The sequence below is a fragment of the Macrobrachium nipponense genome, chromosome 22 (genome assembly GCF_015104395.2).
Source record: "Macrobrachium nipponense isolate FS-2020 chromosome 22, ASM1510439v2, whole genome shotgun sequence".
NCBI classification, from domain to species: Eukaryota; Metazoa; Arthropoda; class Malacostraca; order Decapoda; family Palaemonidae; genus Macrobrachium; species Macrobrachium nipponense.
Window position 1 is genome coordinate 55,399,510 of NC_087213.1, and position 27,934 is coordinate 55,427,443.

General features: G+C 40.8%; 2 protein-coding genes across 4 annotated transcripts in view; one reads left to right on the top strand and one right to left on the bottom strand.

Moving 5' to 3' along the window:
• The window catches only part of LOC135198691 (E3 ubiquitin-protein ligase TRAIP-like), a gene marked incomplete at its 5' end in the record, with an annotated part of 425,152 nt that overhangs the window by 306,344 nt on the left and 90,874 nt on the right, over window positions 1–27,934 (bottom strand).
• LOC135198844 (E3 ubiquitin-protein ligase TRAIP-like) overlaps window positions 2,786–27,934 on the top strand; it is a 65,591-nt gene continuing 40,442 nt past the window's right edge. The window contains exons 1-5 of the mRNA XM_064226814.1: window positions 2,786–2,940; window positions 8,290–8,432; window positions 9,049–9,181; window positions 18,229–18,311; window positions 18,573–18,731. Coding sequence (XP_064082884.1) covers window positions 8,320–8,432; window positions 9,049–9,181; window positions 18,229–18,311; window positions 18,573–18,731 — 488 coding nt within the window. The 5' untranslated portion in view covers window positions 2,786–2,940; window positions 8,290–8,319. The remainder of the gene's footprint in view (window positions 2,941–8,289; window positions 8,433–9,048; window positions 9,182–18,228; window positions 18,312–18,572; window positions 18,732–27,934) is intronic.

Here is a 27,934-nt window from a genome sequence, read left to right on the forward strand (position 1 = left end):
AGGAAACACTTGCATTTCGTTACATACTAGTTTAGTTCAAGCTATAACTTTTAGTTCAGTCTCAGCTCATACCGATCTCAGAAAGAATTGCCAGAGGAAGAATTTGAAGGGTAAATATGGGCTACTCTGGAATGTGGGTGGTTGGGAGATCACTGAAGTGGTATAGTCCCATGCGTAACAAACAAAGTTTGCAGTTGCCTTATGTTCCTGGTACTTATTATGCATAATACATTTATGAATTATTTGAAGGATCCATCAATTATATGAACTACTTATAAACAAGAAAAAACACATGGGATCCCTACAAATGACCTGAAGAAACGTAAAATTGTGAACCAAATAAAATGCCTTGTAGACAGATGCCGTCAAAATAGTATATAGATGTGACTAGAACAAGACTGAAAACAACCTCACTGCCTTACATGATAGATGACATAATGAGCCTCTCGTGTATGTGATGAAAAGGTTTATACATTTTCTCACGGCCCATGTCTGTCAAAACCATGAAAATCGACCGATGGCTAAGTTATGCGTCTAACCCCAGGGTATCCGAGCACAAGCAGCCTGTCCGTGTTCCTCAGCTATGAATATATATATATATATATATATATATATATATATATATATATATATATATATATATATATATATATATAAAACTTTCGCCACTGGGGATCATACTATATAGAAAGTACTACGTCTATGATCATACGCAGTTTCCACAACCCCCTCTATGATCCACCCCTGCTACACCAGCCACACGTGATCCATTGCCTGTATAGTAGATCCAGCAGGTTGCAAAGAACTGTATATAGGCCTAGCTTATACTTATCAACAGGACCCAGTTACCGATTGAAAATGCAGCACGACGCGCAACAAATGACTGTGATGTAATCTCTGTCATATGCAAATAGTCCATATCCTTTTTTTCGTCAGTATTTTTTGAACACGGTTGATAATAGTCATACTGTGATAGACCAACCAACCAAGAGCTTGAACGCTGACTATATTACGACAGACTTCTAAAATCAGTTTTAGTTCCCTGTATATTTTTAGAGGATTCCTCGTCGGCCGTCGCTTGGTCCACAAGTTGTCAATCATATCTCACGGTGTTCTAAGTTCTCTCAGTTATCTACAGGTTTCCTAGTAAACTTACATGAGACATGAAATGGATTGCCAAACAAAAATGGTGGATCATGACTACAAAGTGAATTATCGATGAAAGTATAACTGGGCATATAAGAGTTGCTTACAGACACTAACTAACTTGCTATATATTTTTATTAAGGTGTCTCAGTAAACTTGGCATATGTTCAACTGGCTGCTCATCAAATCACTATACACACACACGCACGCACATTATATATATATATATATATATATATATATATATATATATATATTTATATATATATATATATATATATATATATATATATATATATATATATATATATATATGTATATATGTATGTATATGTGAATATATATATATATATATATATATTATATATATATATATATATATATATATATATATATATATATATGTACATATACATGGTCAGATCAGAGCCGACTTTTGGCTATTATTGGCTAAACACTGAACCAACGAAAACTTCAAATATACCTGAGTCATTCAAATATCAAACAGCGGGTTCTCTCGTTAAACACTCAAACTGCCTCTGCTCCATTGTTTATTATTATTATATATATTATATATATATATATATTATAATTATATATATATATATATATATATATATATTTCTTTTACAGTAAGAGAGGTTCGGTCTTTTGCATTGTTAAGGGTAGCGTCACCTGTTTTTTGTATAATTAATATTAGTCTTAGTTCGCCTTTCCACTTTTTGAAGAAAAGAATGAACAATTTTGTTGATGTAATTTATTTGGAGTGTTTTGTTATTGTGTCATTTTCAGTGTGCTCTTGCGTAACCAAGTGTCCGTATGCGACGTGATTTCATGCATAGTGCACGTACTCAAGTGTACTCAAGTGTGTGTAACTTGAAATGTCTGTAGATTTTTAATGATTAATATTTTGAAGCGATTCACTTTTAGCCTTTCGGTTCTTATATTAATCTATTTGATTTTCCATTGAATTCCATGATGTCATCATGAGACGCAGGAAACAATAAAGGAAGATGTGAATCTCCATCGTACGGTGTGTGTGTGTGTGTGACATGACTAATTTTGCCTAAAATATCCTCGTTCAATAGACAAAATCTTCCAGTTAAATAATACTTTCTTGAAATCACCAGTATCCACATAATCGGTTCAGACTATTTCGTAATCACTATGTTAAATCACGTATACAGTTTCGCGTTATTTAGCGTGTCGTGATTATGAAAGCAATCTGACATTTGAAAGGCTAAGTAAGTTAGACAACTTTTACGATCTCTGAAAAAAATGAAAGGTAGAATACTATATTGATGGTTATTGCATTTATGAAAATTGTTTTGGGGATTTTCACTGCTTTCCTGCTATTGCAACTGTCTCCAATTAGCCCATTTCCACGGAAAGAATAATATTAGTTAAAATTAAGGTTACATGCAAGCTCCTTCTCATTTTAAGACAATATTTCACACCAAAGCATGCATTTGTGGTTTTTTCAGTCAGCTGATTTTGAAGTTACAGGTCTCTTTAACTCTCGAGGCTCAGTCACTAGCTACATACCAAACATATCCGAATACAAAGCCATTTCGTCTATTAACTTATATTTTCCAGCAGAATATTATTCCCGCGTGTTTACATAACTGAATTTGTAGGACAAAACTCCATCTATATTTGGTTCTATACAATTTTTGAAGAGGGGGAGAAAATAGTTAGACTCGTTTTTTGACATTTGTTTTCGGGGCGAGCAGCCAAGACGCGGTTAACACGATTTATGCAACCTGCTTCGATGTCCGGACTTTTGTTCAAAAGGTGAGCGAAATTTTGAATTGTTGGTCCATTTAAGATCTCAAAATGACTCGGCGAGTTTGATGGTCGTTTATTCTGCGTTTATTCTTCCTAAAATGTGCATTTTCCCCCACGAGAGACTTCGCGAGAGAGCTCAAATGTGGTGGGTGCATTTGACCGGAGGCCGTTGGCAGCTTACCTATGGTAGGAGCTTAGGTAGGCCGTTTTGTCGTGGACTTAAGTCAGTCTCAAGTCCATTTTATCTTCCATTAGCCAATAATTTAATACTACGTTAGGTTCTCATGTAATATATTTCAGTTGGGATATCCTATTTTAATACTGCCACTAGCCTACTACATTAGGTAGTGTTGTAGTTTTAGCCAAAGGTACAGTGGGGCTCAAATCTCATGCGACATGATTCTTTTTGTATCGTCTATATTCTCAGACTCAACGTGAGGTTGCCAAGTAGTGCTATTTTTTTTTTTTCATTTGTAATGTCATTCATGTCGAAAAGTTTGTGAATTCACACCTGGCCTTATTTTCCTTATGGTTTAATAGATATGATCCCTTTTATGCATTGGTATAATTCTTAATTTGTGTGATTTGAATTGATTTTTTTTATCTTTACGTTGCTCAGTTCAAGTGTGGTGTGATAAGGTTAGCGGTGCCAGCAATGAAAGCACACTTAACATGCTCCTCGGACTGGTCAACATAACCATGTCTGCAGCATTATGACAGTAGACCTAATAAGCTCAACAGTCATAACAACAATTTCAATGTAGGAATATGAATTAAAACAAGTTTTATTTGAATGTTGAAGATTTCGGCTGCGTTTAAGCTGCCTGTATGTTGGAAAATGTTTTATAGGCCTACAAAATAATCTAAGCCATCTGAGATGTAATGTTACTCATGAATTTATTTGTAGAGATCACCTGTTCTTTGAGGAATATGAATTACAACCAGTTTTCTTTGAATGTTGAAGTTTCAGGCTGTGTTTAAGCTGCCTGTATGTTGCCAAAATGATTTATAGGCCTAGAAAAATAATCTAAGCTTTCTGAGATGTAATCTTTACTAATGTTTTTATTTGTAGAGATTACCTGTTCTTTGAAGAATAAAAGATGATGAATGATGATGAATTTTGGTTATATGGAGAAGATGGTTATAATCGAAATATCTTAAGTATTAATATCAAGGCATATGGAACACTAGTTTTTCAACTGGTTTACAATATTATTTTCTTAAAAGTCCTTCTGCTCATTTTTTATGTATAATTTATTCTTTCATAATGTAACTTGAAGTGCAAGAATGTGTAGATAACCTCATTTGCTTTCTGGCCAGAAATTGTTAATATAGAGATGTGAATGTTAAGCGTAAAGTAAAGAAATCTAACACCTGAGTCTAGGAATAATATCTAGGCTTTGACAAATAAGCGAATATTTGCTAGTATGCTATCAGTTTTGAAATATTAAGAAAGATAACGGTATTATTTCAGTTTCAACCATTATGGGAAATCTATTATATTGATATTTTTCCCGAGTAAAGCACGTGATAACAAAACACTTCTTCTCAATACATTATTGTCGCTAATGCATACTTACAGAGAAAAAAAAAGATTAAGTTTTTACCTCGAATTTTTCCTAAGTCGGGAGAGGTGTTTCCTCTACGGTAATGTTTACTTTTAATGAGCCCTCTAACTTACTTTCTTACGCAAACAAAAGCAGTTCCAGTTACTCATTATTGGCTGAGAGGTGTGACATCGTTATGACGTCATGGGTTTCATAACCAATTACGAATGACTTGAGTCGAAAACTAAGTTTCACTAGCATTTCAGCGGAGTAATACAGTTACCTGTCTAGTGTCCACTGGTATCCTTGTTTGACTGAATACTCGAATAATGAAGCAAAAAACGGCATTTTGTCTTCCTGTACCTATGGCAGAGGTAGTGGCTGGCCCTTCTGGCATTAATTTTGACAGACCTTCGATTTCCTACCGATTGTTTGCAGTGCAATGTGGTTGTCGGGTACCTGGCCACTTCCTACTTTAAGTTGCATGTCAGGGAACCTTGCAACGGCTTCACGTTTTCCCTCAAAGCACCAGCACATTTTTATCAACCAACAGTTTAAGGTAAGCTTCATTAATTTATAGAGTATATTATAATGGTGGTAGTATAACGATGTATACAGCAGTACCATCACTTTGGATTTGGTTTGATGGATGTTAGGTAGTGGCCTTAAGGGGGGGGTCGCAGGGGGGCGGAGCCCCCCCGCTAGGCCTAGGTAGGGTACAGGGCCCACCTAGGTAAGGTTAGGTGGTTGTATTAGGTTCGGTAGTGCCCCGAAAATCACTGTGGCCTTAAGGGGGGGTCGCAGGGGGGCGGAGCCCCCCCGCTAGGCCTAGGTAGGGGTACAGGGCCCTAGGTAAGGTTAGGTGGGTGTATTAGGTTCGGTAGTGCCCCGAAAATCACTTTTCTCCTCCTCCCCCCACCCAAAAACCCCGTTTCCCACTGGGATCCCCCATAATTGAAGTAGTAGTAGGTTTATGCTTAGATTTTGTGTGTAAGAGTAACTCTGTTTCTTTTTTATTCATTTCCTCATGTTTCTATGCGATGTGCAACACCAATCTGGTCGTTTTTTTGCCGTTTTTCGTCGTTAATACTTGAAAAACGGGTGCGGCCTTCTCCTGGACATTTACCTTGTTCTGGAAAAAAACTTTTTTTTTTTTTTTAACTCCAATTACATAGTAAATCTCTAAATCGGATGGTTTGCAGTCAAAATAAACGTTAAATTCATTGAAACCACACTATTTCTGATGCAACAAATATATTTTTATTGCATTTTTCCAAATTTGGCTGAAACTAAAAATTTACCAAGATAACAAATAATTATGTATGAAAATCCAAATATTCCTTAAACACATAAAGTAAATGTTTTCAAGATAATTTAATGGTCGCTACTCATTGTAGACCTACTTATATACCAGGTGGTTGTTGTTGCACCGACACTGATACGTCACACATGCTCCCCTCACACGTTGATATCGGTGGGCGCATTCTACTTTTGTATATACATATTTACATTTTCTCAGAGTTGAGGGTAAAAACAATCAAATAGGACTATTTCAAATTTTATGTTTGCTTTGGAAGCATTATTAATGTTACAATTTTTTAAAATTTATTTATTTAACATTTGAACTGAGGTTTGATGGCGACTTCGTTTTGGTCAAATGCTTCAGCAATGAGTGAACGAAAGTTTTGAAATGTTTCGTAAGGGTTTTTCTGAAATTTGGCTACACGTGACATTTTCTTACAATTTTCAAATATATGACAGATTTCACTCTTATGAAACATATTATGGCCTTAACGTATGCGATACTCGCGTTTTCGCATTGAAATAAAGGATAAATATGGAGCATGCTAGGTTGCCAGTTAGTGAATTTTGAACGAAATCCTATGGAGTCATGTCGCATGAGATTTGAGCATCACTGTACCTACTACCTAATACCGTGCTCGTAGGCAAGGTCAAATTTCCCTCGTCGGTGGAGGGGCGGGTGGATCCTAGGACCTCACGTGGTACACTGTATTCATTACTGAAAGGGTCGTGCAGCATCCCTTCCGTCTATAGCTGCAGCCTCGGTAATTCTAAAGAATACCTAGCTAGGTAACTCCGTACGGACTGCAAGGAACGTTCCCGCGAATACGACAGCCACTAGGGATTGGGGCATCGTGTATGTCGCCGTAGTTAGTACTAGCCTCTGGGGTTAATTACAGTCGACCCCCCAAAATAACGGTAAATTCTTGAGAAGCAACCCAAATAGCTAGCTATACTCCTAGTACACGAAACTAATTTATAAAGAAATATACCTAACGCGGAGTTAGGCTATTAGGTACCTAGATTTACTGCAGCCTCTTCCATTCCTTTTGCTGTACCTCTGTTCATACTACCTATTTTTCAGGGTTTGTTTTGCCTACGAAATGAAAAAAATGTATTGCCTTTGCCATGGGCAGTTGTTAAACATAAGGTAACCATTGTTAGGCTGAACTGAATACTTTATATCAGTTATTGAACACAAATGTCAGTGCATATAATACCTCTTTGAATCACTATTGTGCCACAAGCACTTGCCAATTCCCATTGTACCTTAAAGAACACATCATCATCTGGAGTGGCAAAAGATTTATGCACAGTATAGAATTATGATAACCTTCATACTTTTATTGGCTGATATAATATATGAGTTATTCACCTTCGTTGTATGGTACCTGTGGGAAAAACACCAAACTGACCATTATTATAGTTTATTTACCATTCTCGATATTAAATTTTAAGGTTATCTTATTTAAGTAATGGGTTTTCTTACAAGAATAAGCTTTAGCAAGGTCTAAAATTTGTCTTAAAAATCTACATTACTTCTTGTTATGCAAAGGTATTTGCTACTTTGCCATTTATTCTGTCATGGCCTCAGATTGATAGTCTAGGCCTAGGGTATGTTGTTCTGTATTAAGCCATAGGGTACAGATGAAGTACAGGTTTTGTCTAAGCTTCATAGGCCAATACAAGGCAAAATGTCACAAGTTATCTGAAATAGAACTCGTCTTTGAAACTTGTTTTTATTATTGTTTATGATATATCAAGAGCCAGCAGGAAAAATGAAAAACAGCAGTACCTAGCGCTTTCGTGTATTCTTGACACACCTCATCAGGGTACAATATATATTGTACCCTGATGAGGTGTGTCAAGAATACACGAAAGCGCTAGGTACTGCTGTTTTTCATTTTTCCTGCTGGCTCTTGATATACAATCTTCACGTGTTACTTGTGATCGTATAATATTGTTTATGATATGTTTTAGACAATTTTGTCTATAATTTTTAGTGGAAATGTTTTGTTGAATAGCCAAATGACCCGCTGTGCTTGAAAAAATACCCTATTGTTAAGACCGAAGGTTTGTTAGCTATGAAAAATACAAATGGATTTAAAATTTGTCATATATATTGTTGATGCTAGTAAGTGAAAGGAAATTTAGCTCTTTATTATCCACCAAAGAATATTCTGTGAGGGATTTGGAGGGATTGCTATTTGACTTGTAAACTTTTACCATATATTTTAATGAAATTCCATCACTTGATTTTTAAGTTTTGTGAATTGTTTTTGGATGGATGACAGCAAAGTACTGGTCTACAAAATACTTAAATACTATACAACAGTTTTGTTTAATTTATGATGATAAAAATTTATATTGAGGTTTGGTAATAGTAGTAGCTATTTTCAGTTTCTGATGACTCTTTATATAGAGAAAATATGTGAATACTTTTTTTCAGTATCCTGGATAACTTTTTTTCTAAAATAACTTAACCATAATGAATTTTTTTTTTCAGAATGTTTAGAAGCCACTGTAAATTGTTGTGATGCGAATATCGTGTGTGATTTGTGGGGACCTCTGCGTTCCGTCCGATGAAGTGTCCGCAATACCCTGTGGGCACACTTTTCATTCTTTGTGTATAATACAATGGATTGAACGGTTAGTGTGTGGTACTGTGCATACTGTAGTGTAATGAAAAGACAGTCTAATTTACATAAAACCTCAGGAAAGCACTAGTTTTTTCATTTAAATCATAACACTTAAAATCATGAGATGTAGTATTTGAATCCCAATAGTATTTACTATAGCTGGTTCACTTAAGGTAGATTCTTGGATGAGCCCTTTGCTTACAAGACGTTTATTTGGCGACAGCTGATTGGCTGGTAGCGGGAGGTAGGCAGTTCCCAGCCAATCAGCGCACGCCAAACAAACGTCTCGTAGGCATAGGGCTCACCCATGAATCTACCTTAAGTGAACCAGCTATAGTTTCATCAGTTGAAATCATGATTTCTGGCACTGTCATTGTCACAGGTCAACATATATGTCAACATATAGAAATATTGCCTTAGCCAAGATGACAGGAGTAACTTTGAATATATTTTTTTTTCTTTTTACTTAACATTTTAATTGTCCAGTATAACATTTATGTAAAATATAAGTCTGATTAAACCATTTACATAATTATTTTGAAATTTAATGTAGAAGTTATTCTTTATTTAAATAACATAATCATCCCACAATATGGCAAGCATGAGCACCTTCTATTTTCCTTCAGATCCAAGTCATGTCCTCAGTGTCGGCACAAAGCCACAGAAAAGAGCTTGGTCAAGCTTTATTTTGATTCTGGAGATGATGATAATGCTGTAGAAGATCCAGATACTCTGCAGCACATGATTCAGAGTTTGAAGGTACTCAATCTTTTCAATAATTCGGTATTTTATAGCATTTTCAAAATCACTGTAGTGCTGTACTGTAACTTCATCATTCACTTTGCATCGTACATGTATGCAGTTATATGTCACATTACAGTCGGCCCTTTCATCAGTGATGGTTAGGTTCTCTGCTGACCCCAGTTGCCAAATCTAGCAAATGCCTGCTGTGGCTAATCTAACCTATGACTTTATACCCTATCTTAGGCTAGGCTATGTACTAAATCCAGTTTGTACCTGAACAAATGCTTGTAGAAATATGTTTTTTACACAACAGACCCATTATATATGGGTAGTTCTCTTATGTGGTCTATATTGCCTAGGTGGATCATCTGATTCATAGGAACATTCTAAATCAGTGTTCATGGCATAAATAATAGAGAGCAGTGCATTCTAACTTAGGTTTGCATTCCCAACTGGTGGTACTGTACTATTTTTCCTGTTAATCCGTTCAGGAATTTAATTTCTTAATATTCTGTCATCCCTCATATTTATGTAATTTGCATATGTAAGACAGTGGTTAACTTAGTGATAGCTTGTTCAGTTTAGTGGTTAACTTAGGGATAGCTTGTTCAGTTTTTTCTCTATACCCTGCATTGCAATTATAATTTTAGTATTATTATCACAGTAGTTACTTAGCTGTCAGTGTCACAGAAGTATGATTATTTCAGTAGTACATCATTACCTTAGTGTTTATGAATATCCTCGATAAAGCTTTACAATATCCTTTGAGTTACAGAGAGTGTCTGGGGGTTTTTGGCCAGACAAAACTTATCTTAGACTAGTCTTGAAAACTTGTATAGGCAGTCCCTACTTATCGGCGGGTTTGGTTATTGGTGATCCGGTTTTACGGTACTTGTGTAGCGATGAAAATCAGCGATTATCGATGCCATGTGCTGATTTCCACTTATCGATGGCGATAATCAGGTATTGGTGCAGATCATACCTAACAGAGGTTCCGATAACCAAAAAATGGTGTTTTTTTGGGAGTACAAGTAAGTGACGAAAATTGCCAATTTTCAGCTACTATTGTCATGCCATTGAAACAGAACCCCCACATATAACTGGGGACTGCCTATATTAGGCATTTGCCATTACTATCATGACAGCAAACCCTGTGAGAAGTTTCTGCGGTATCTCCTGTAATGTGACAAAAAGTATGGCATACAGGCAGTCCCCGGGTTACGACGGGTTCGGCTTATGACGTTCCAAGGTTGAGGCGCTTTCAATTATATTCATCAGAAATTATTTCCAGGGTTACGACACCTACAACGCTCATCTGGCACAAGAAATGTGACACCAAAAATGCAAAATAATCAATTTCATACATTCAACTTACCTGTCAGATATATACATAGCTATCGACTCCGTCGTCCCCGACAGAAATTCAAATTTCGCGGCACTCGCTACAGGTAGGTCAGGTGATCTACCTCCCTGCTCTGGGTGGCAGGACTAGGAACCATTCCCGTTTTCTAATCAGATTCTCTCTGTCGCCGGTGGTATCAACATTGTTGTTACTTCCTCCTGACTGGAATTCTTTTTTCACAACGCTTTTGATCATCTTTCGACTGATTTTTGGTGACGTACTTGGATCGTTGTTTGGCATTCGCTATCGAGGACTGTTTTTTGGACTTGGCTTAGGATTTTCGTGAATATGTCTGATTCTAGTGTTAGTTTCAGAGTGTGTGTGAATGAGGGCTGTAAGGTGAGGATTCCGAAAGCTTCGGTAGATCCTCACACTGCATGCAGTGGTTGTAGAATGATTGAATGCTCATTTGAGAATATGTGTAATGAGTGTGAGAAACTGAGTGCGCAAGAATGGAAGAATCTAACTTCTTACTTGAAGAAGTTACAGAAAGATAGAGAGAGGAAGGCAGCTTACAAAAGCCGAAAAATGTCTAGATCTCGTGAACTTTTATCTAGTTCAGTAGCTGCTTCTTTTGATAATTATGCCCATTCTATTTCAGCCCGTTCACAAGTTGTTAACCCCTCTGATTCTGCCTCAGAGATGGCGGAACTCAGAGCTTCCCTTCAGAAAATGCAGGAAAAAATGGCAGCATTGGAAGGTAAGAGAAGTGAATGTGGTTTCTCAAGTGATTTTAGTGTCCCCAGTGTAGTGGAGGGGGCGTCTGGTCGTCTCTGCGACGCTCCCAGGTCTAGACCTCTTCCAAGCTCCCTGGCCCAGAGGAGAAGGAAAGTCGAAAACCGTATGGGGGTCGTGGAGAATCCCCAACGATCAGGCGTCCCTTCGGCAGAATCTATTACATCTCAGACTGCCAGGGACAGCTATAGGAAAAGCGTCCTACGAGAGTGCTTTTCGTCATCTAGTTCGCCTTCTCCGAGAAGAGGATGGAAGGAGTCTAAGCTTTCACGTCCGCTGAAACGGAATTGGAAAGAACCTGAGCTCAATTCTAGCCCCGAGCGCTTCTCTGAAGAAGATGCGCCTTCGGTAATAAAGAAGGCTAGGAAGCAGTTGGATCCTTGGACTGTAAGAGATCCTCGAGCGCCTTCCAGATCTCCCTCTCCTGATTCGAATGAGCCTTCGACCAAGAGAATTTTGATGAATGTACAGGGGCAATTAGTGTCTTTGGTAGGAGTACTTTCTAAAGAGCCTACTCGTAAGAAGGATGATAGGCTTCCGATTAAGAGATCCAAATACCGATCTCCTGTCAGGCGCAACGAACCTTCCAGGGGAGGTGTCGCACAGGCGACCATCTCTAGGGGAAGCGGTGCGTTAGGCAGGAGAGAAGTGGAAAAGGAAGTAACTCCTGCCAAGCGTCTGGCGCCAACCAGGAGCCAGGCGCCAAGTAGGCGCAAAGAGCCTGAGTTTCCTGTAGACCGTTCAAGAACTGGAACTTCATCCAAACAACAAGATCCAAATGGAGAAGAGGGATCTCCTGATAAGAGTAAAGCGCCTGCTAGGCGCAATATACTTGTCAAACGGAATGCGCCTTCCATGTGTGATACTCCTACCAAACTTCAGGAGTATTCGGAAAGAGATGCGCCTGCCAGGCGACAGGAGTACTCTGATCTCGATACTCCTCCCAGGCGCCAGGAGTATTCTGAACTTAATACTCCTTCCAGGCGCCAGGAGTATTCGGAACTTAATACTCCTACCAGGCGCCAGGAGTATTCGGAGCGCGATGCGCCTACCAGACGCCAGGAGTATTCGGAACTTAATACTCCTACCAGGCGCCAGGAGTATTCGGAGCGCGATGCGCCTGCCAGACGCCAGGAGTATTCGAAGCGTGTTACGCCTGCCAGGCGCCAGGAGTATTCCAAACACGATACTCCTACCAGGCACCAGGAGTATTCTCAGCGAGATACTCCTGCTAAACGCCAGGCGCATTCTCCTCATGAAGAGCTTGATATCCGACAGGAGTCTACAAGGAGTAAAACGGTTATGCACGACTCGCCTAATGATAGACGTAGAGAGAGAGTTACTCTTAGTCCCTCTCCTAATAGAAGTGCTTCTTCTTCGGAAAGGAAGAGATCAAAGGAGGAGACAGATGAGAGAAGAGAGCCTTCTTCCGAGCCTATTTTAGAAGACGTCTCGGAGGACGAAATCACTAACAAGGAAGGACTTTCAAATTATAAAGTTCTTTCTTCTCTTCTCTTAGAAGAATATGGAGATGCCTTGACTCCAGCCGCTCCTCCTCCTCCGCGCTCTCTTTTTTCTAGCACGAAAGCGCACAAATCTACATCTTTCCTGAAAATGAAGCCGCCATATCTATGAAAAGGGCCCTACAATCTCTTGACTCCTGGATCAAGACAAAGAAGGAGTTAGGAAGGACAGTCTTTTGCATGCCTCCCGCTAAACTATCGGGTAGGAGAGGCATATGGTACGAAACGGGAGAGAATATGGGATTGTCTCTGCCCGTTTCGGCTGAGTCAGACTTCTCGAGTCTCGTAGACTCCTCGAGGAGACACGCCTTAAATTCAGCTAAGGCAACATGGGGTCTTTCGGAAATGGACCATCTCCTCAAGGGACTTTTCCACACTTTAGAAGTATTTAACTTCCTGGATTGGTCCCTTGGGGTTATTGCTAAGAAGTCCCATGAAAAGGAACAACTAAACCCCGAAACCTTACATAGCATCCTTGCATGCATTGATAAGGCGGTTCAAGATGGATCGGCGGAAGTATGCTCCCTCTTTGGTGCGGGAATACTAAAGAAGAGGGCGGTTCATAGTGCTTTTCTCACAAAGGCCGTCTCTCCTTCGCAGAGATCCGCTTTATTGTTTGCGCCTCTCTCAGAACATTTATTTCCTTCTCAGTTGGTGAGAGACATTGTTCATTCACTAACTGAGAAGGCCACTCAAGATCTTCTAAGAGAATCCTCAAGGAAGAATAGACCTGTGGCCAGTGAGGAAAAGAAAGCTACTAGGCCAGCTCAGCAACAGCAGCCCTTTCGAGGAGGCCCTCAGGCTAGATCCATCGCCAGAAGGAAGACAACGGAGAGAAGGGGAAGATCTTCCTTCCGTCCCTTTAAGAAGGGATAATAAGAAATCTTTCCTCCAGACACCTGTAGGAGCCAGGTTACAGTTCTTTGCGGGAGCATGGGAAGACATAGGATCCGATCCTTGGTCGATGTCAATAATCAGAAAGGGTTATTATATCCCATTCAAGGACAGTCCCCCCTTGACAACATCACCGAGGGAACTGTCCGCCAGATACAGGGACCCTGTTCTGATGGATACTCTTCGTCAGATGGTGGAACAGATGTGGGACAAAAGAGCAATAGAACTGGTACTGGATCACAGCTCCCCGGGGTTTTACAATCGCTTGTTTCTCGTAGCGAAAGCCTCGGGGGGATGGAGACCAGTACTGGATGTAAGCTCGTTGAACAAATTCGTAGAACAACAGAAGTTCAGCATGGAAATGTCTGCCTCAGTACTTGCAGCTCTCCGTCAAGGAGATTAGATGGCGTCCCTAGATCTTCAAGACGCATATTTCCACGTCCCCATTCACCATTCTTCGAGGAAATTCCTTCGTTTCATGTTCGAGGGAAGGATCTATCAGTTCAGGGCCCTGTGTTTCGGCCTATCTACGGCTCCCCAAGTCTTTACAGACTTGATGAAAAATGTGTCAAAACATCTACGCATGAAAGGGATAAACGTCTCCCTATACCTGGACGACTGGCTCATCAGGGCCAGGTCTCGAAAGCAGTGTTTGGAGGATCTGTCAACAATCCTGGAATTGACAAAGAGATTAGGATTAATCGTGAACCTCAAGAAATCTCAGATGGTCCCCAGCCAGAACGTAGTCTATCTGGGGATTCAGATGGACTTTCGGGGTTTTCGAGTATTTCCGTCTCAAGAGAGAATAAGGAAAGGCTGTGCCACAGTATTGAGCTTCTTAGAGAAAGAGCGTACTTCAGCGAGGGAATGGTTGAGCCTTCTGGGGACCCTTTCCTCGCTCGAACAGTTCTTTCCTTTAGGAAGACGACATCTCCGTCCGCTTCAGTTCTTCCTGAGAAGCAGTTGGAGTTGGAAGACAGGACAGCTCTCGAACACGTTTCCAATCTCATCGGAAATAAAAGATCAATTAAGGTGGTGGTTGACCCCCTTAGAAGTAAACAAAGGAGTATCCTTGGAAGTACGGAACCCAAACCTGACATTGTTCTCAGACGCGTCGGAGACAGGTTGGGGTGCGACCTTAGGGTCCAAAGAAGTGTCAGGCACCTGGTCGGAAGAGCAGGTGTCATGGCACATAAATTGCAAGGAGCTATTTGCAATTCACCTCGCGCTAAAGAGCTTCGAGCACATAGTCAGAGACAAAGTAATACAGATAAACTCCGACAATACAACCGCTCTGGCTTATGTCAAAAAACAAGGAGGAACTCACTCTCTCGCTCTATACGAACTATTAAGAGAGCTGCTGATTTGGGCGAATCAAAGGAACATGGTTCTCCTAACAAGATTCGTCCAAGGGAGAGGAAGGAACGTAGAGAGCGGACAGACTGAGCAGGAGGTTCCAGGTCCTTCCTACAGAATGGACCCTCCACTCGGAAGTCTGTCAGAGACTTTGGTATCTTTGGGGGAAACCGCAGGTAGATCTATTCGCCACGTTTCTCTCCAAAAGGATAGATACATTTTGTGCCCTAGTGGAAGATCCCAGGTCTTATGCAATAGACGCCCTTCTCCTGGACTGGTCAGGGCTAGATGTGTACGCTTTTCCCCCATTCAAGATACTGGGGGAAGTAGTCAGAAAGTTTGTGGCCTCGAAGGGAACCAAGATGACGCTGATAGCCCCATATTGGCCATCCCGAATTTGGTTCACAGAGGTGATGGAGTGGACAGTGGACTTCCCCAGATCTCTTCCAAACAGGATAGATCTGCTCAAACAACCCCACTTCGAGAGGTACCATCAAAATCTACCCGCTCTTGCTCTGACTGCCTTTCGACTATCGAAAGACTTGTCAGAGCGAGAGGGTTTTCTCGCAAAGCGGCAAGCGCAATTGCTAGAGCCCGCAGAACATCTACTAGGCGAGTGTACCAATCGAAGTGGGAAGTTTTCAGAAACTGGTGCAGGTCGAAGAAGCTGTCCTCTTCCAATACCTCTGTAACCGAAATTGCGGATTTCCTTCTTTTCCTGAGGGAAAAGTCACATCTCTCTGTACCAACTATTAAGGGGTACAGAAATATGCTTTCAGCAGTCTTCAGAAACAGGGGATTAGATTTGACGAATGATAAAGATTTGCATGACCTCATTTGCTCCTTTGAAACATCGAAGTCAGTAGAACCAAGCTGGAACTTGGATGTGGTCTTGAAATTTCTGTCCTCCGAGAAGTTCGAACCACCTCATACGGCTTCATTCCGGGATATCACTAGAAAGTGAATATTTCTTCTATCTCTTGCCACGGCTAAAAGGGTCAGCGAGTTGCACGCCCTTGAATCACGAGTTGGCTTCAAAAAAGATTCTGCAATTTGTTCATTCCAGACTCTTTTTCTTGCCAAAAATGAAAACCCTTCGAATCCCTGGCCCAGGAGCTTCGAGGTAAAAGGACTTACTAGCCAAGTGGGCAGAGAAATAGAAAGATCACTTTGTCCAGTTAGAGCACTGAAATTCTATCTGGACAGAAAGAAGCAGTTGGGAGGTTCACAACATGGTCTATGGTGCTCGGTGAAGGACCCCAAGAGACCTATGTCTAAAAATGCTTTGGCCTTCTTTGTTAGAAGTGTCATTACTGAGGCTCATAAGAACTGCCCAGATGACACTTTAATCTATTAAGAGTAAGAGCTCATGAGGTAAGGGCAATCGCGACGTCTATTGCATTCCAAAGAAATATGTCACTTAAAAATATTCTGGATGCAACCTTTTGGAGATGCAACTCAGTATTTGCATCTCATTACTTAAAAGATGTGCGAGTTATGTATGAGAAATGTTTTTCTCTAGGTCCGCTTGTGTCAGCACAGACGGTTCTGGGTAAAGGAGAGAGCACCGATCCTTAAATATATGTACGTAACCCTCTTGTCGGATGTGTTCTTGTATTTCCTGTGCATGGGAGTGTCAGATGCCGCACTGGCGGCCTTCACTTCTCTTATTAGGAGATCGAGTGACAACTGACTTTTAGAGGGGTACAAAATTTTTTGGGGGAATTTTGTATGTGTGATTATTGAGTTTTTGGTTGTTTGTTAAGAGTTTGGGGATGACTCTTGGCAATCTTAGAACTAACACGGGTTAGGATCGGGTGATCGGGATCGGTTGTGTGCTCCTTAAAGAAGGCGTGTTGTCATATAAGCGGATTAGCACCCATTGACAAATGCCAGTTAGGCTCTGCCGAGTAAGTGGATGAGACCCCATCGACAGACCCACAAGAACTCTTGGCCGCAGATCACTATCTCGCTAAGGCTCTTGAGGTGAAGCAGACTCCTGGGCAGTAGCCACGAAGTCTTCCACCTAATAAAGGTAGGAACCAAGGTCTATTAATACCTACAACATATGTTGTTTACCTGTCTAGTCAGTAAGTTAGCTGTCTCTTGCCCTCCACCAAAGGGTGTCAATCAGCTATGTATATATCTGACAGGTAAGTTGAATGTATGAAAATAATATTGTTATGATACAATAAAGTTTCATACATACTTACCTGGCAGATATATACGATTGAAGACCCACCCAGCCTCCCCGCAGGAGACAGGTGGAAGAGAGAATCTGATTAGAAAACGGGAATGGTTCCTAGTCCTGCCACCCAGAGCAGGGCGGTAGATCACCTGACCTACCTGTAGCGAGTGCCGCGAAATTTGAATTTCTGTCGGGGACGACGGAGTCGATAGCTATGTATATATCTGCCAGGTAAGTATGTATGAAACTTTATTGTATCATAACAATATCATTATTTGAAGGCTTTTTGATGAGTAATGCAAAAAGAATGCATTTTACATAGTTTTTAATGCACCCAAAGCATTAAAAGTAAGTTTTTCTTAGGATTTTTGACGATGTTCCGGCTTACAACGGTTTTCAGGTTACAACGCGTCTGCCTGTATAGGCAATCCCTGGTTATCAGTGGGGCTTCCGTTCCCGATGACATGACAGTAACTGAAAATTGCCAATAAACGGAAGTCAGCGATTATAGCACCGATCCCTGGTTGTCGACATTAATAACCAGGTACCATCGCTCCAATTATTGTCTTTGCTAGACCATCACCATAAATCCAGATCACCAACAACTGGGGACTGCCTGTAGCTTATATTGCATTATGATAGATTTCTGTGAAGGAGCAAATCTGGTCAGGAGATAGTTTTTAGTATTGTCTTTCTGCCCTTTTTATTTCCTTGCAGTCCTGTATTTTTCATTTCATTATTTTACAATTTACTGCATACTGTATTTTTTGTCTGTTTTGAAGGCTTTTCATCTTGATAAGAGAGATCTATATATTGACTTGTTAGGATTTCTTTGGTTTATATTTCTCCTCAGTTTTTGCCAAATTGAGTAAACACAAATTCATAGGCCGTATTCCATGAAAGATAGACCCGAGCATATTCTTTACCTTATTCCTTGGGGCTCAAGTTGATTCTTTCTTTTCAGTTCCAGATTCGTCTCAAGGATACCGAAATATCGAAATTTAAAGAATCAAATTCACAGCTGAATAAGCAGAATAAAGGCCTTAGGTAATATTAGAATTACTTTTGTAATTATGAGATTTTATTCTAGAGCATTATTCAGTACATATTTTCTTGAAAGCTAATAGTTTTGTGCTGCCATAAGGGCAATATTAATTAGTGGAATAGTGCAAGAACTAATTTAAAGTTTTCAAAAGTATCTTGGGCTTCTAAGTCTGTTATAGATATGTTGGTAATGAAAATGAAATGCAAGGGCTATTTCCCTTGGAGAGTAACTCGAGTCTCACTTATGTTATTGTTTGCTTTCAGGGAAGAATGCAAAACTATTATGAAACAACTGGGTGATAAAGAGAGTACAAATTTGGCCCTGAAGAGTCAGCTGAAGTTCATGGAACAGTATAAAGGAGAGGCTGAGAAAGCGAAACAAAATGCAAGCAGCCTTCGCAACCAACTGACAGAGTTCCAGAAGTAAGTATAGTATCTGATACAATCTGGGACAACTTTCTTTGATGTTTACAGAGATTTCTGCTGAATTGAATGGAGGAACTTAATTTCATGAGAACTTTTTGGTTGAAATTAGTTATTATGAAATTACTTTGTTTTTCAAACATCTAACTCACCTGGTAGTTATAATATATCGCTTACCTCCCTGACGTCACGGCAGAATTTCAAACTCGCGGCAATCGCTGATTGGGTAGTCAGGTGCACCACCTGTGCGCCCTCTACCCAGGTACGTAGAACCGTTCCAACTATTCCTCAGATCTTCCCTGCCGCCGCATCGGTGACATCGTTGGAACTTCGCTTGCTTAGCCCTTGTTTTTTTGCACCTGATTTGGTGAAGTCCACTTTGGCTTTGGCTTTCACTTGATTTGGATTCTTGATTTGGACTTTTCTTGACTTTTGTTTGGATATTGTTGGTTTTGACCCTTGCTTGTTTGATCTCTTCTTTTGAAAATTCCCAACATGAATGACTGCATCGAGTGTGAGAAAGTGTGAGAGAGGTTGCAAGACTCGGCTTGCTAAAGCCTCGATAGACCCTCATTCTATTTGTAGTAAATGTAGAGGTAAAATTTGAGAGTTGTGTGATAGGTGTAATGAATGTGTGGACTTGCCTGAGACTGAATGGATTGAGTATTACCGCTATGTGCGAAAATTAGAGAAGGATAGGATAAGGAGAGCGAAGATTACTATGTCTCGCTCCTCCAAAGATAGTCAAGGAATAGACAGTCCTCTATCCCTCAATGAACCTATTGATCCTTCTTCTGTAGTAGCAGTACCAGATCCAGCTATGGAAACAGGTAAGAGTCCAACATTAAAGGACATGATGACAGCTATTCAAGCCCTTGGCCAACGGGTAGAATCCCTTGCAGAAGATAGGGATAGATTGTGGTCTAATGTGAGAGATCTTAAAGTGGCTAGTGATACGAAAAGTGCAAGTGCAGTGGAGGGTGCGGCTGCTCGGATCTGTCGTGTTTCTAGTCGTAGACCTCTTCCAAGCTCACCAACCCCTGTGAGAAGGAAAATCGACAGACGAAGGGAGGCGAGAGGTTTTAGCTCCCGAGCGGTCGTCCCCTCGAGCGTACCTGTTGACGATCTCCAGGACGCTCACCCTCGCCATTGGAAAGGCAAGTTTAAAGTGTTTTCTTCGTCTTCTGACGACGCAGTACCCAGACGGGGCTGGCGTCAGACTTCAAAATCTAGACCCCTCAAGAGACAACATCCAGTAGAGCAGGACGCCAGGCTTCAAGAGCTGCCAGGATGTACTCACTGGAAGGCAGCCCAGGAATCGCTTCCCTTCCAGCTCCGATTTTTGCTCTCCTACCAAGCTAAGACGCAAGATGTCGCACAGGCGGCCGTCGTCTTTGGTAGGAGGCAAGGAAATATCGGACGGGGGGAGGCCTTCGGTGCATGCTGCAACTCTGGAACGCTTCTCTTTCGACTCCGATGCTTGCTCTCCTACCAAGCTAAGACGCAAGATGTCGCCAGGCGGCGTCGTCTTTGGTAGAGGAAAGGAGTATCGGACGGAGGGAGGCCTTCGGCCTGCGTTGCTGCAACTCCTGAATGGCTTCTCTTTCGACTCCAATGCTTGCTCTCCTACCAAGCTAAGACGCAAGATGTCGCACAGGCAGCCGTCGTCTTTGGTAGGAGGAAAGGAAGTATCAGACGATTGGATGCCTTCGGTACATGCTCCAGCTCCTCCTGCGGATTGGCATTCGTCTTCAGGACATTCGTCTCAAGCCGAACAGGATGAAGAGAAGAGGAGAGATTGATGTTGCGGCTTCCCCAGTCTGTCCCCAGCAGCAAGAAGCGCAGATTTCCTTACTGCAAGATTTGCAGCAGAAGCTCTCCTCATTAATGCAGTCTTATCAGCCTGCTATAAGCAAAGACAGCAAACGTCAAAAGCTTGGACGAAAAGCTGGACGCCAGGACGTAGAGCGTCAAGGTTTTCAAGAGCTAAGACCTAGACAACAGACGTCAACATTCTGGACACCAGGATGCAGAGCGTCAAGAGCCTGGACGCCAGGCGTCGAGATTCTGGACGCCAGGACGCCAAGCGTCAATATTCTGGACGCCAGGACGCCAGGCGTCAAGATTCTGGACGCCAGGATGCCGAGCGTCAAGAGGCTGGACCCCAGGACTCCAGGCGTCAAGAGGCTGGACGCCAAGACGCCAGGCGTCGAGAAACTGAAAGTCAGGACGCTGATCGTCAAGATTCTCGATGACAGAGCACCAAGAGTCAAGAAGCTGGGTGCCAGGTCGCCAGGCGTCAAGAGGCCAGCGTCAGGATTCTCGACGCCAGGACACCTGTAGGCGTCAAGAACATTCTTTGGGAGCACCGATGAAGCATGATATCGCTACGTCGGTTATGGGTCAATCGGAAGAAGGGAAGGGTGACTCCCCCCCCTTCTCCTTTTGGTCCGATGGAAGACTTTTCCGACAAAGAGAATCAAAGAGATCTACAGCCTTTGTTAGACTTGAAAAGACTTATGAAAGTTTTCACGGAACTTTTTCCGGAAAACTTTGTTCCAGTTGCCCCTCGTTCCCCACCTTCAGAGTTCACTCTAGGGAAGGCAACTAAGAAGTCCGACTTCACAAAGATGGTGTTATCACGCTCTTCGAAGAGAGCGTTGAAAATTATGAAGGAATGGATGGACACGAAGAGAGACCAAGGAAAGACAGCTTTCTCATTTCCTCCAGCCAGATTAGCGTCCAGATCTAGCATCTGGTATGTTACTGGAGAAGCTCTCGGTATGTAATGAAGCGTATCTCAAGCTACTAAAAGTAAAGACTCACGAGGTTAGGGCCGTAGCAACCTCTGTAGCTTTTAAACAAAATAGATCCCTTCAGAATATCCTGGACGCAACCTTCTGGAGAAGCAAGTCAGTGTTTGCGTCGCACTACCTTACACAAGTGCAGACTCTGTATGAAGACTGCTACATGCTGGGTCCGTTCGTAGCAGCTCATTCATTAGTGGGAGAAGGGACTACCCCTTGAAATCCCATAAACCAATACTCTCTTTCTTACCTTGGAACTATTGAAATTTTATGGTTGTTTGTGGAGACTGGACGCAGTCTTCCTCAATCATTGATCCTTAGTCAGGTGGTCAACTTGTTCCTTGGTAGCGCCCGGAACAAGGGTATTGCAGGGAGTCTAGTCACATAGAGGTTTGACCGGTTGACAGTCTCCAAGAGGTCTTCAGCCCCCTGGGTGGATCGCTGGATCTCACAAGGAAAGCAGACATAATGAGGCAGGATATCATTGAAGTCAGCTTCCTTAACAGGTCGAACCCGTAAGTTTGTTTTTAATTAACTCTTATGTCAATTCCAACGATGGTAGCTGTCTCTGACCCTCCACCAAAGGTGTCAATCAGCTATATATATGACTACCAGGTGAGTTAGATGTTTGAAAATGTTATTTTCATGATAAAATAAATTTTTGAACATATCACTGTTAGTAGTTATATATAATAATTTAATTCCCACCCTCCTCCCTTCTAGAGACTATGGGCATGGAAGATCTGAAGAATAGTTGGAACGGTTCTACGTACCTGGGTAGACGGGCGCACAGGTGGTGCCACATGACCTACCCAATCGGCGATTGCCGCAAGTTTTGAAATTCTGCCGTGACGTCAGGGACATAAAGCTATATATATAACTACCAGGTGAGTATGTTCAAAAATTTTATTTTTGTACATGAACTTCCCTGACAGATATATACTTAGCTATAGTCTCCGACGTTCCCGACAGAATTTCAAATCTCGCGGCACACGCGACAGGTAGGTCAGGTGGTCTACCTTACCCGCCGCTGGGTGGCGGATGTACGAACCACTCCCGTAAGCTTGTCAGATTTTTCTCTGTCGCGGGAACGATAACAACTGTTGTCGGTTCCTCTCGATAGTTTTTCGATTCTCGCTTGCCTGGAGTTAATTTGGACTTCTTTTGGTGACGTATTCGCTTTGTTTGGCTTGGCATACGCTGATTGTGGACCGGTTTTGATTTTGAGTTTGATTTTCTTTAACGATGTCTGATCTAGAATCGGTAGTTAAAACTTCGGTTTTGTTTAGGGTTTGCGTGAATGAAGGATGTAAGGTGAGGTGCCGAAAGCTTCGGTAGAACCCCACAACGGGTTTTGCCAGGAAATGCAGGGGGAATGAATGTTGCTTTTGCTAAGACCCTTGTAATGAATGGTAACGGTATTGAATGAAGAAGAATATAAGGCTCTCTCTTCTTATGTTAGGAAGTTGGAACGTGATAGAGTGCGTAAGGCTTCCTCTAGAAGTTCTAGCAGATCTAGAATGAGTGAGTTGGATGTGGATCCTAATAGTACTAACGTAGAATTAGAACCTTCTTCCCAAGTGGCAGCCCCGGCTCCCCGCACGAAGCCGAAGATTCGCCTTCGGAGGCGGCAGCTCTGAAAGCCAAGAATCGTTCTATGGATCAGAAGATTCGTTCAGTTGGAAGGTAAGGAGAGTGTTAGTGATTCAGTGCAGTGTCCCCAGGGTTGTGGGGAGGGTGCGTCTGACCGGCTCCTTAGTGCCTCTAGGCCTAGACCTCTTCCAGACTCCCCAGTTCAGTGGAGTAGGAAAGTCGAAAGCCGCAGGAGGGTAGGGAGAGCCCCCACCGGTCAGGCGTCCCCTCGGCAGATCCTGAAGTACGCTCCCAGGCTGCCTCGGATCGCTACAAGAAGGAGCTCCTACGCCAATGCTTCTCCTCTTCGTCGTCTCCCTCTCCGAAGAGAGGTTGGAACTCCCCGGATGCGTCGCGCCCGTTGAAGAGGGCTTGGAAGGCTCCCTGCAGTCCTTTGACTTCTAGTCCGGAGGTTTTCCCGGAAGAATCGTCGGTGGAGGCGAAGAAACCCAAGAAATCCTGTGATCGTTCTTCTTCTCGCGCTCCGCGCTCAGCGCCTGCTTCCGAGGAAGAACAAGAAGATTCTCCTACGAGAGTACTCGCGGGACTTCAAGCTCAGATCACGGCGCTAGCAGACTCTCTAGCAGTTACATCACGTAAGGAAGAAGGACGTTTCTCTTCCGATCAAGAGATTCCAGGCGCCGCTCTTCAGAGGATCGTTCTCCTTCATAATGGGGAGGTTTTCGTATGAAGGTGGGGGCTCGCGTGAGCGCCCTCCTCGAGTGAGCGCCCTCGCTCGCTTGTGAGCGCCCCTCGCTCGCCTGGCTCTCTTTCTATTTCAAGACGCCAAACATCGGTAGGACGCTCTATGGAGAAAGAAGTTTTTTCTCCAGATTGGATTCCCGATTCCGGTAAGCGCACTGCACCTGCCTCATCACGCGATTTCTTCACTACCCTCGCGTGAAACTTCTCCTCAGCAGCCTTCAAGATTCTAGAAGGCGCCCTTATACAAGTAGGCGTTCTTCTTCCAGATGTCACTCTCCTCGAGTGTCGGATCGTGACTTCTCTCCTGACAGGTATACTATAAATCAGAACAAGATGGCAGTAAGTTCCAACTGCGGGAAAAGGTGGTCGTAATTTGGCGTGTCTAGCAGATTCGCAATACGATGAGGTAGCAGGAAGGGAACTGGCATTTCTCATCTATGAAATCAGCAACAGTCCTAACCAAAAAAGATACAAAAGCATTCATAGATATATTAGAAGGATATAATCCTTCAAACTGGGTACAAATCTAATGAAAACATCTTGAAAATAATTGAAGAAGTTCCAAATAAAATCCAAGTGGTCAAGAGACTCATAAAGAAAATATACATAAACCAACATATTCCGACAAGAAAATGAATAAGGTGAATCTTGTGAATATACTAATTGATGCATTAGGAAAAGAATGCCAAAAGCATGCAAACTGTGTAAGGTTTGGTATAGCATAGTCAATCCACAAAACCTAATCAGAAAATGTGCTGCATGCAACATTCCGACCCATCCACAGTGTGCTGAGGTAATACAAGATTTGAGAAAAGATACAAGAATTTTTTGTTTCAACATGTCTATCATGGATAGACAATGTTATTAAATCAAGATTGAATGTACAAATAGTTGAGGATGAAGAAGAAGAGGAAGAGGAAGAAGAAGATAAAAGTATGGATGCAGAGATACTCATTGATACTACATATGAGCAATAAAGCAGCATACCTACGAAGAAATAAATTACGATATGACAACAGAAAAGCAAATCCCGAAGAGGCTCTACCCAGATCTATACAATGACGGGAAAGAGGATAGACAAGAAAGACAAAATCTGCAACCTTTTGAAAAGAGGAATTGCAGATTTGGAGAAAGATGTTACTACAAACATCCTAAGATATGTCAAAACTATGAAATATATGGTAAATGTGCATACTTAGATGGATATGGGGATGATTGCAGAGATCTGCATCCAAAAATATGTAAAAAAAAAACCTAAAAGAAGGAAAAGGATGTAAGTTCGACAAAAAATGCAAATATGTCACCTGTAGCCATGAATCATAATCAAATAAATAACCAACCAAGTAATAAAATCCAAAATAAGAAAGAAACAAATAAAGAGAGAAATCAAGAATATCAGGTAAAAGAGAAAAGCAAACCACCAATGAGATATGCAGAGGTGTCAGCAAAGAATTTCAAAGCATCAGCTCCGAAATTCTACTCAAGAGATAATAACTGTATTTATTTATGCAAGAGGATATTGCAGAAACGGAGGAAAAATTGCAGATTCAGACACAAAATGAATAATTATGATGAAGGAAGATCAAATATTATGGAAAAGTTGGATTTTTTTAATGTCAGAATTTCTGGAAATGAAAAAAAAGAACAACATACCAGAACAGGAAAGAGACATGGGAAAATCCTTATTACTATCAGTATTAAATGAAGGAGAAAACACGCAAACCATCATAGTGATGAATGCGCAGGGTTTAGTTACGAGTAACTCAAAAAGAAAAAGAGAGTACTTAGAAGAACTAACCCAAAATGAAAAGAAAATAGATATAATGAATATAAGTGAAACCTGGTATTCCCAAGAGACTGGGAATGATGATCAAATAAAAGGGTTCCAAACTTATAGATCAGATAGAAAAAATAGGAATCAAGGGGGAACCGCAATATATGGAAAGACAAAAAACAAGGAAAAATATATGAGAAAATATAGTAACTCAGAATGTGAACTAATAGCGGTAGAAATTTGAATCTGAAAAATTGTGAACATAGTAATATATAGACCTCCTAATACTAAAGAGTTTGACTTAATAATTGAAAAATTGGATGATATATGTAGAAAATCACAAGGACTGGACTATTCTCCTATCTGGTGACTTCAACTTTCCTTTCGTAGAATGGAAAGAACGAATAGGAGATTGTGGTTGTACTTATACATATAAAAAAGAGAGTAATAGTAGTGCAGAAGATAAGAGGCAATTTGAAAAGCTATTAGATATGCTACTAGAATACAACATTCAACAAATAAATCACCTGCCAACAAGAAAGGAAAATACTTTAGACCTAGTATTTGTGAACGAGATGAATTATGTTAAAGAAATAATAGTTTATAATGCGAGTATTTCAGACCATATGTCATAGAATTAACAGTTCATTCCAAAGCAAGTGAAAATAGAGATAAGCAAGAAATGAAAAAGTGGGAAGGATATGGAAAATACAACTTCTACAGTAAAAAATATAAAATGGTCAGAAATTAATGAAGAATTAAACAAAGATTGGGATAACATTTTCGTAAGTGATGACATAAGGGTAAATACGGAGATATTATATAAAATATTGGAGATAAGAGTGGAAAAATATATACCGAAGAAGAAAAGAAAACATCATTCATGCATACCAAGAGACAGAAGAATCTTGTTCCAGAAAATCAGAAAGTGGAAAAAAGGTCTTGCAAAAGAAAAAAAATGCATGGAAAGTTATAGAACTAAAAAGTAAGATAGAAAATGCAGAAAAAAAGATTATACAATCAAAAGAAAATGAAAAACGGGACTTGGAAGAAAAACACTATTAAATATCAAGCAAAACCCCAAACTATTACTACTCATATGCGAAGAAGATGAATAAAAGAAGATAGAAATAGGCCCTCTGAGAATTGAAGGAGATTAACGAATGAAAAAAAGGAAATTTTGCAACATACTGGCAGAACGATATAAGAGAGAATTCATTCCCTAGAAATAGATAATGAAGATAATGATATAGAAGTAAGGGATGAAAATAGTGAATATTTAGCTGACATAGATATTAATGAAGCTGATATTGTGCAGGCTATTAATGAAATTAAAAATGGAGCTGCTGCAGGGCCTGATGGAATTCCTGCTATTTTGTTAAAGAAAGTAGTTCATTCTATCGCAAAGCCACTTGCAATATTATTAAGACAAAGTGTAGATACAGGCAAGATATATGATGAGCACAAATTAGCGTATATTACCCCTACTTTCAAAAGTGGATCAAGACTAGAGGCAAGTAATTATAGGCCTGTGAGTCTAACATCACATATAATGAAAGTGTATGAAAGGGTAATGAAGAAAAAATATTATGAAACATTTAATAAAAAATAATTTGTTTAATAAAGGACAACATGGTTTCGTACCCGGAAAAAGTACACAAACCCAACTGTTTAGTCCACCGTGAAAACATATTCAAAAATATGAAAAGCGGAATGAAACAGATGTGGTTTATTTAGACTTTGCAAAAGCTTTGATAAAGTAGACCATAATATATTAGCGAAGAAAATTAGAAAACACAATATCGTGGATAAGTAGAAGATGGTTAAAAGAATTTTTTTTACACAACAGAAAACAGATAGTTTATTGCAAACGACGAGAAATCGGATGAAGCCAAGGTATATCCGGTTGTGCCGCAAGGTACGGTGTTAGCTGCAATACTGTTTGTTATTATGATTGAAGACCATAGACAATAATGTTAAGGATTCGGTAGTGAGTAGTTTCGCAGATGACACAAGAATAAGTAGAGAAATTACTTGTGATGAAGATAGGAACGCTCTACAAAGAGACCTTAACAAAGTATATGATTGGGCAGAGGTAAATAGGATGGTATTTAACTCTGATAAATTTGAATCAATAAATTATGGAGACAGAGAAAGAAAGCTATATGCATATAAGGGACCTAATAATGAGACCATCACAAATAAGGAAGCAGTTAAGACCTTGGTGTGATGATGAATAGGAACATGTTATGCAATGATCAAATAGCAACTCTGTTGGCAAAATG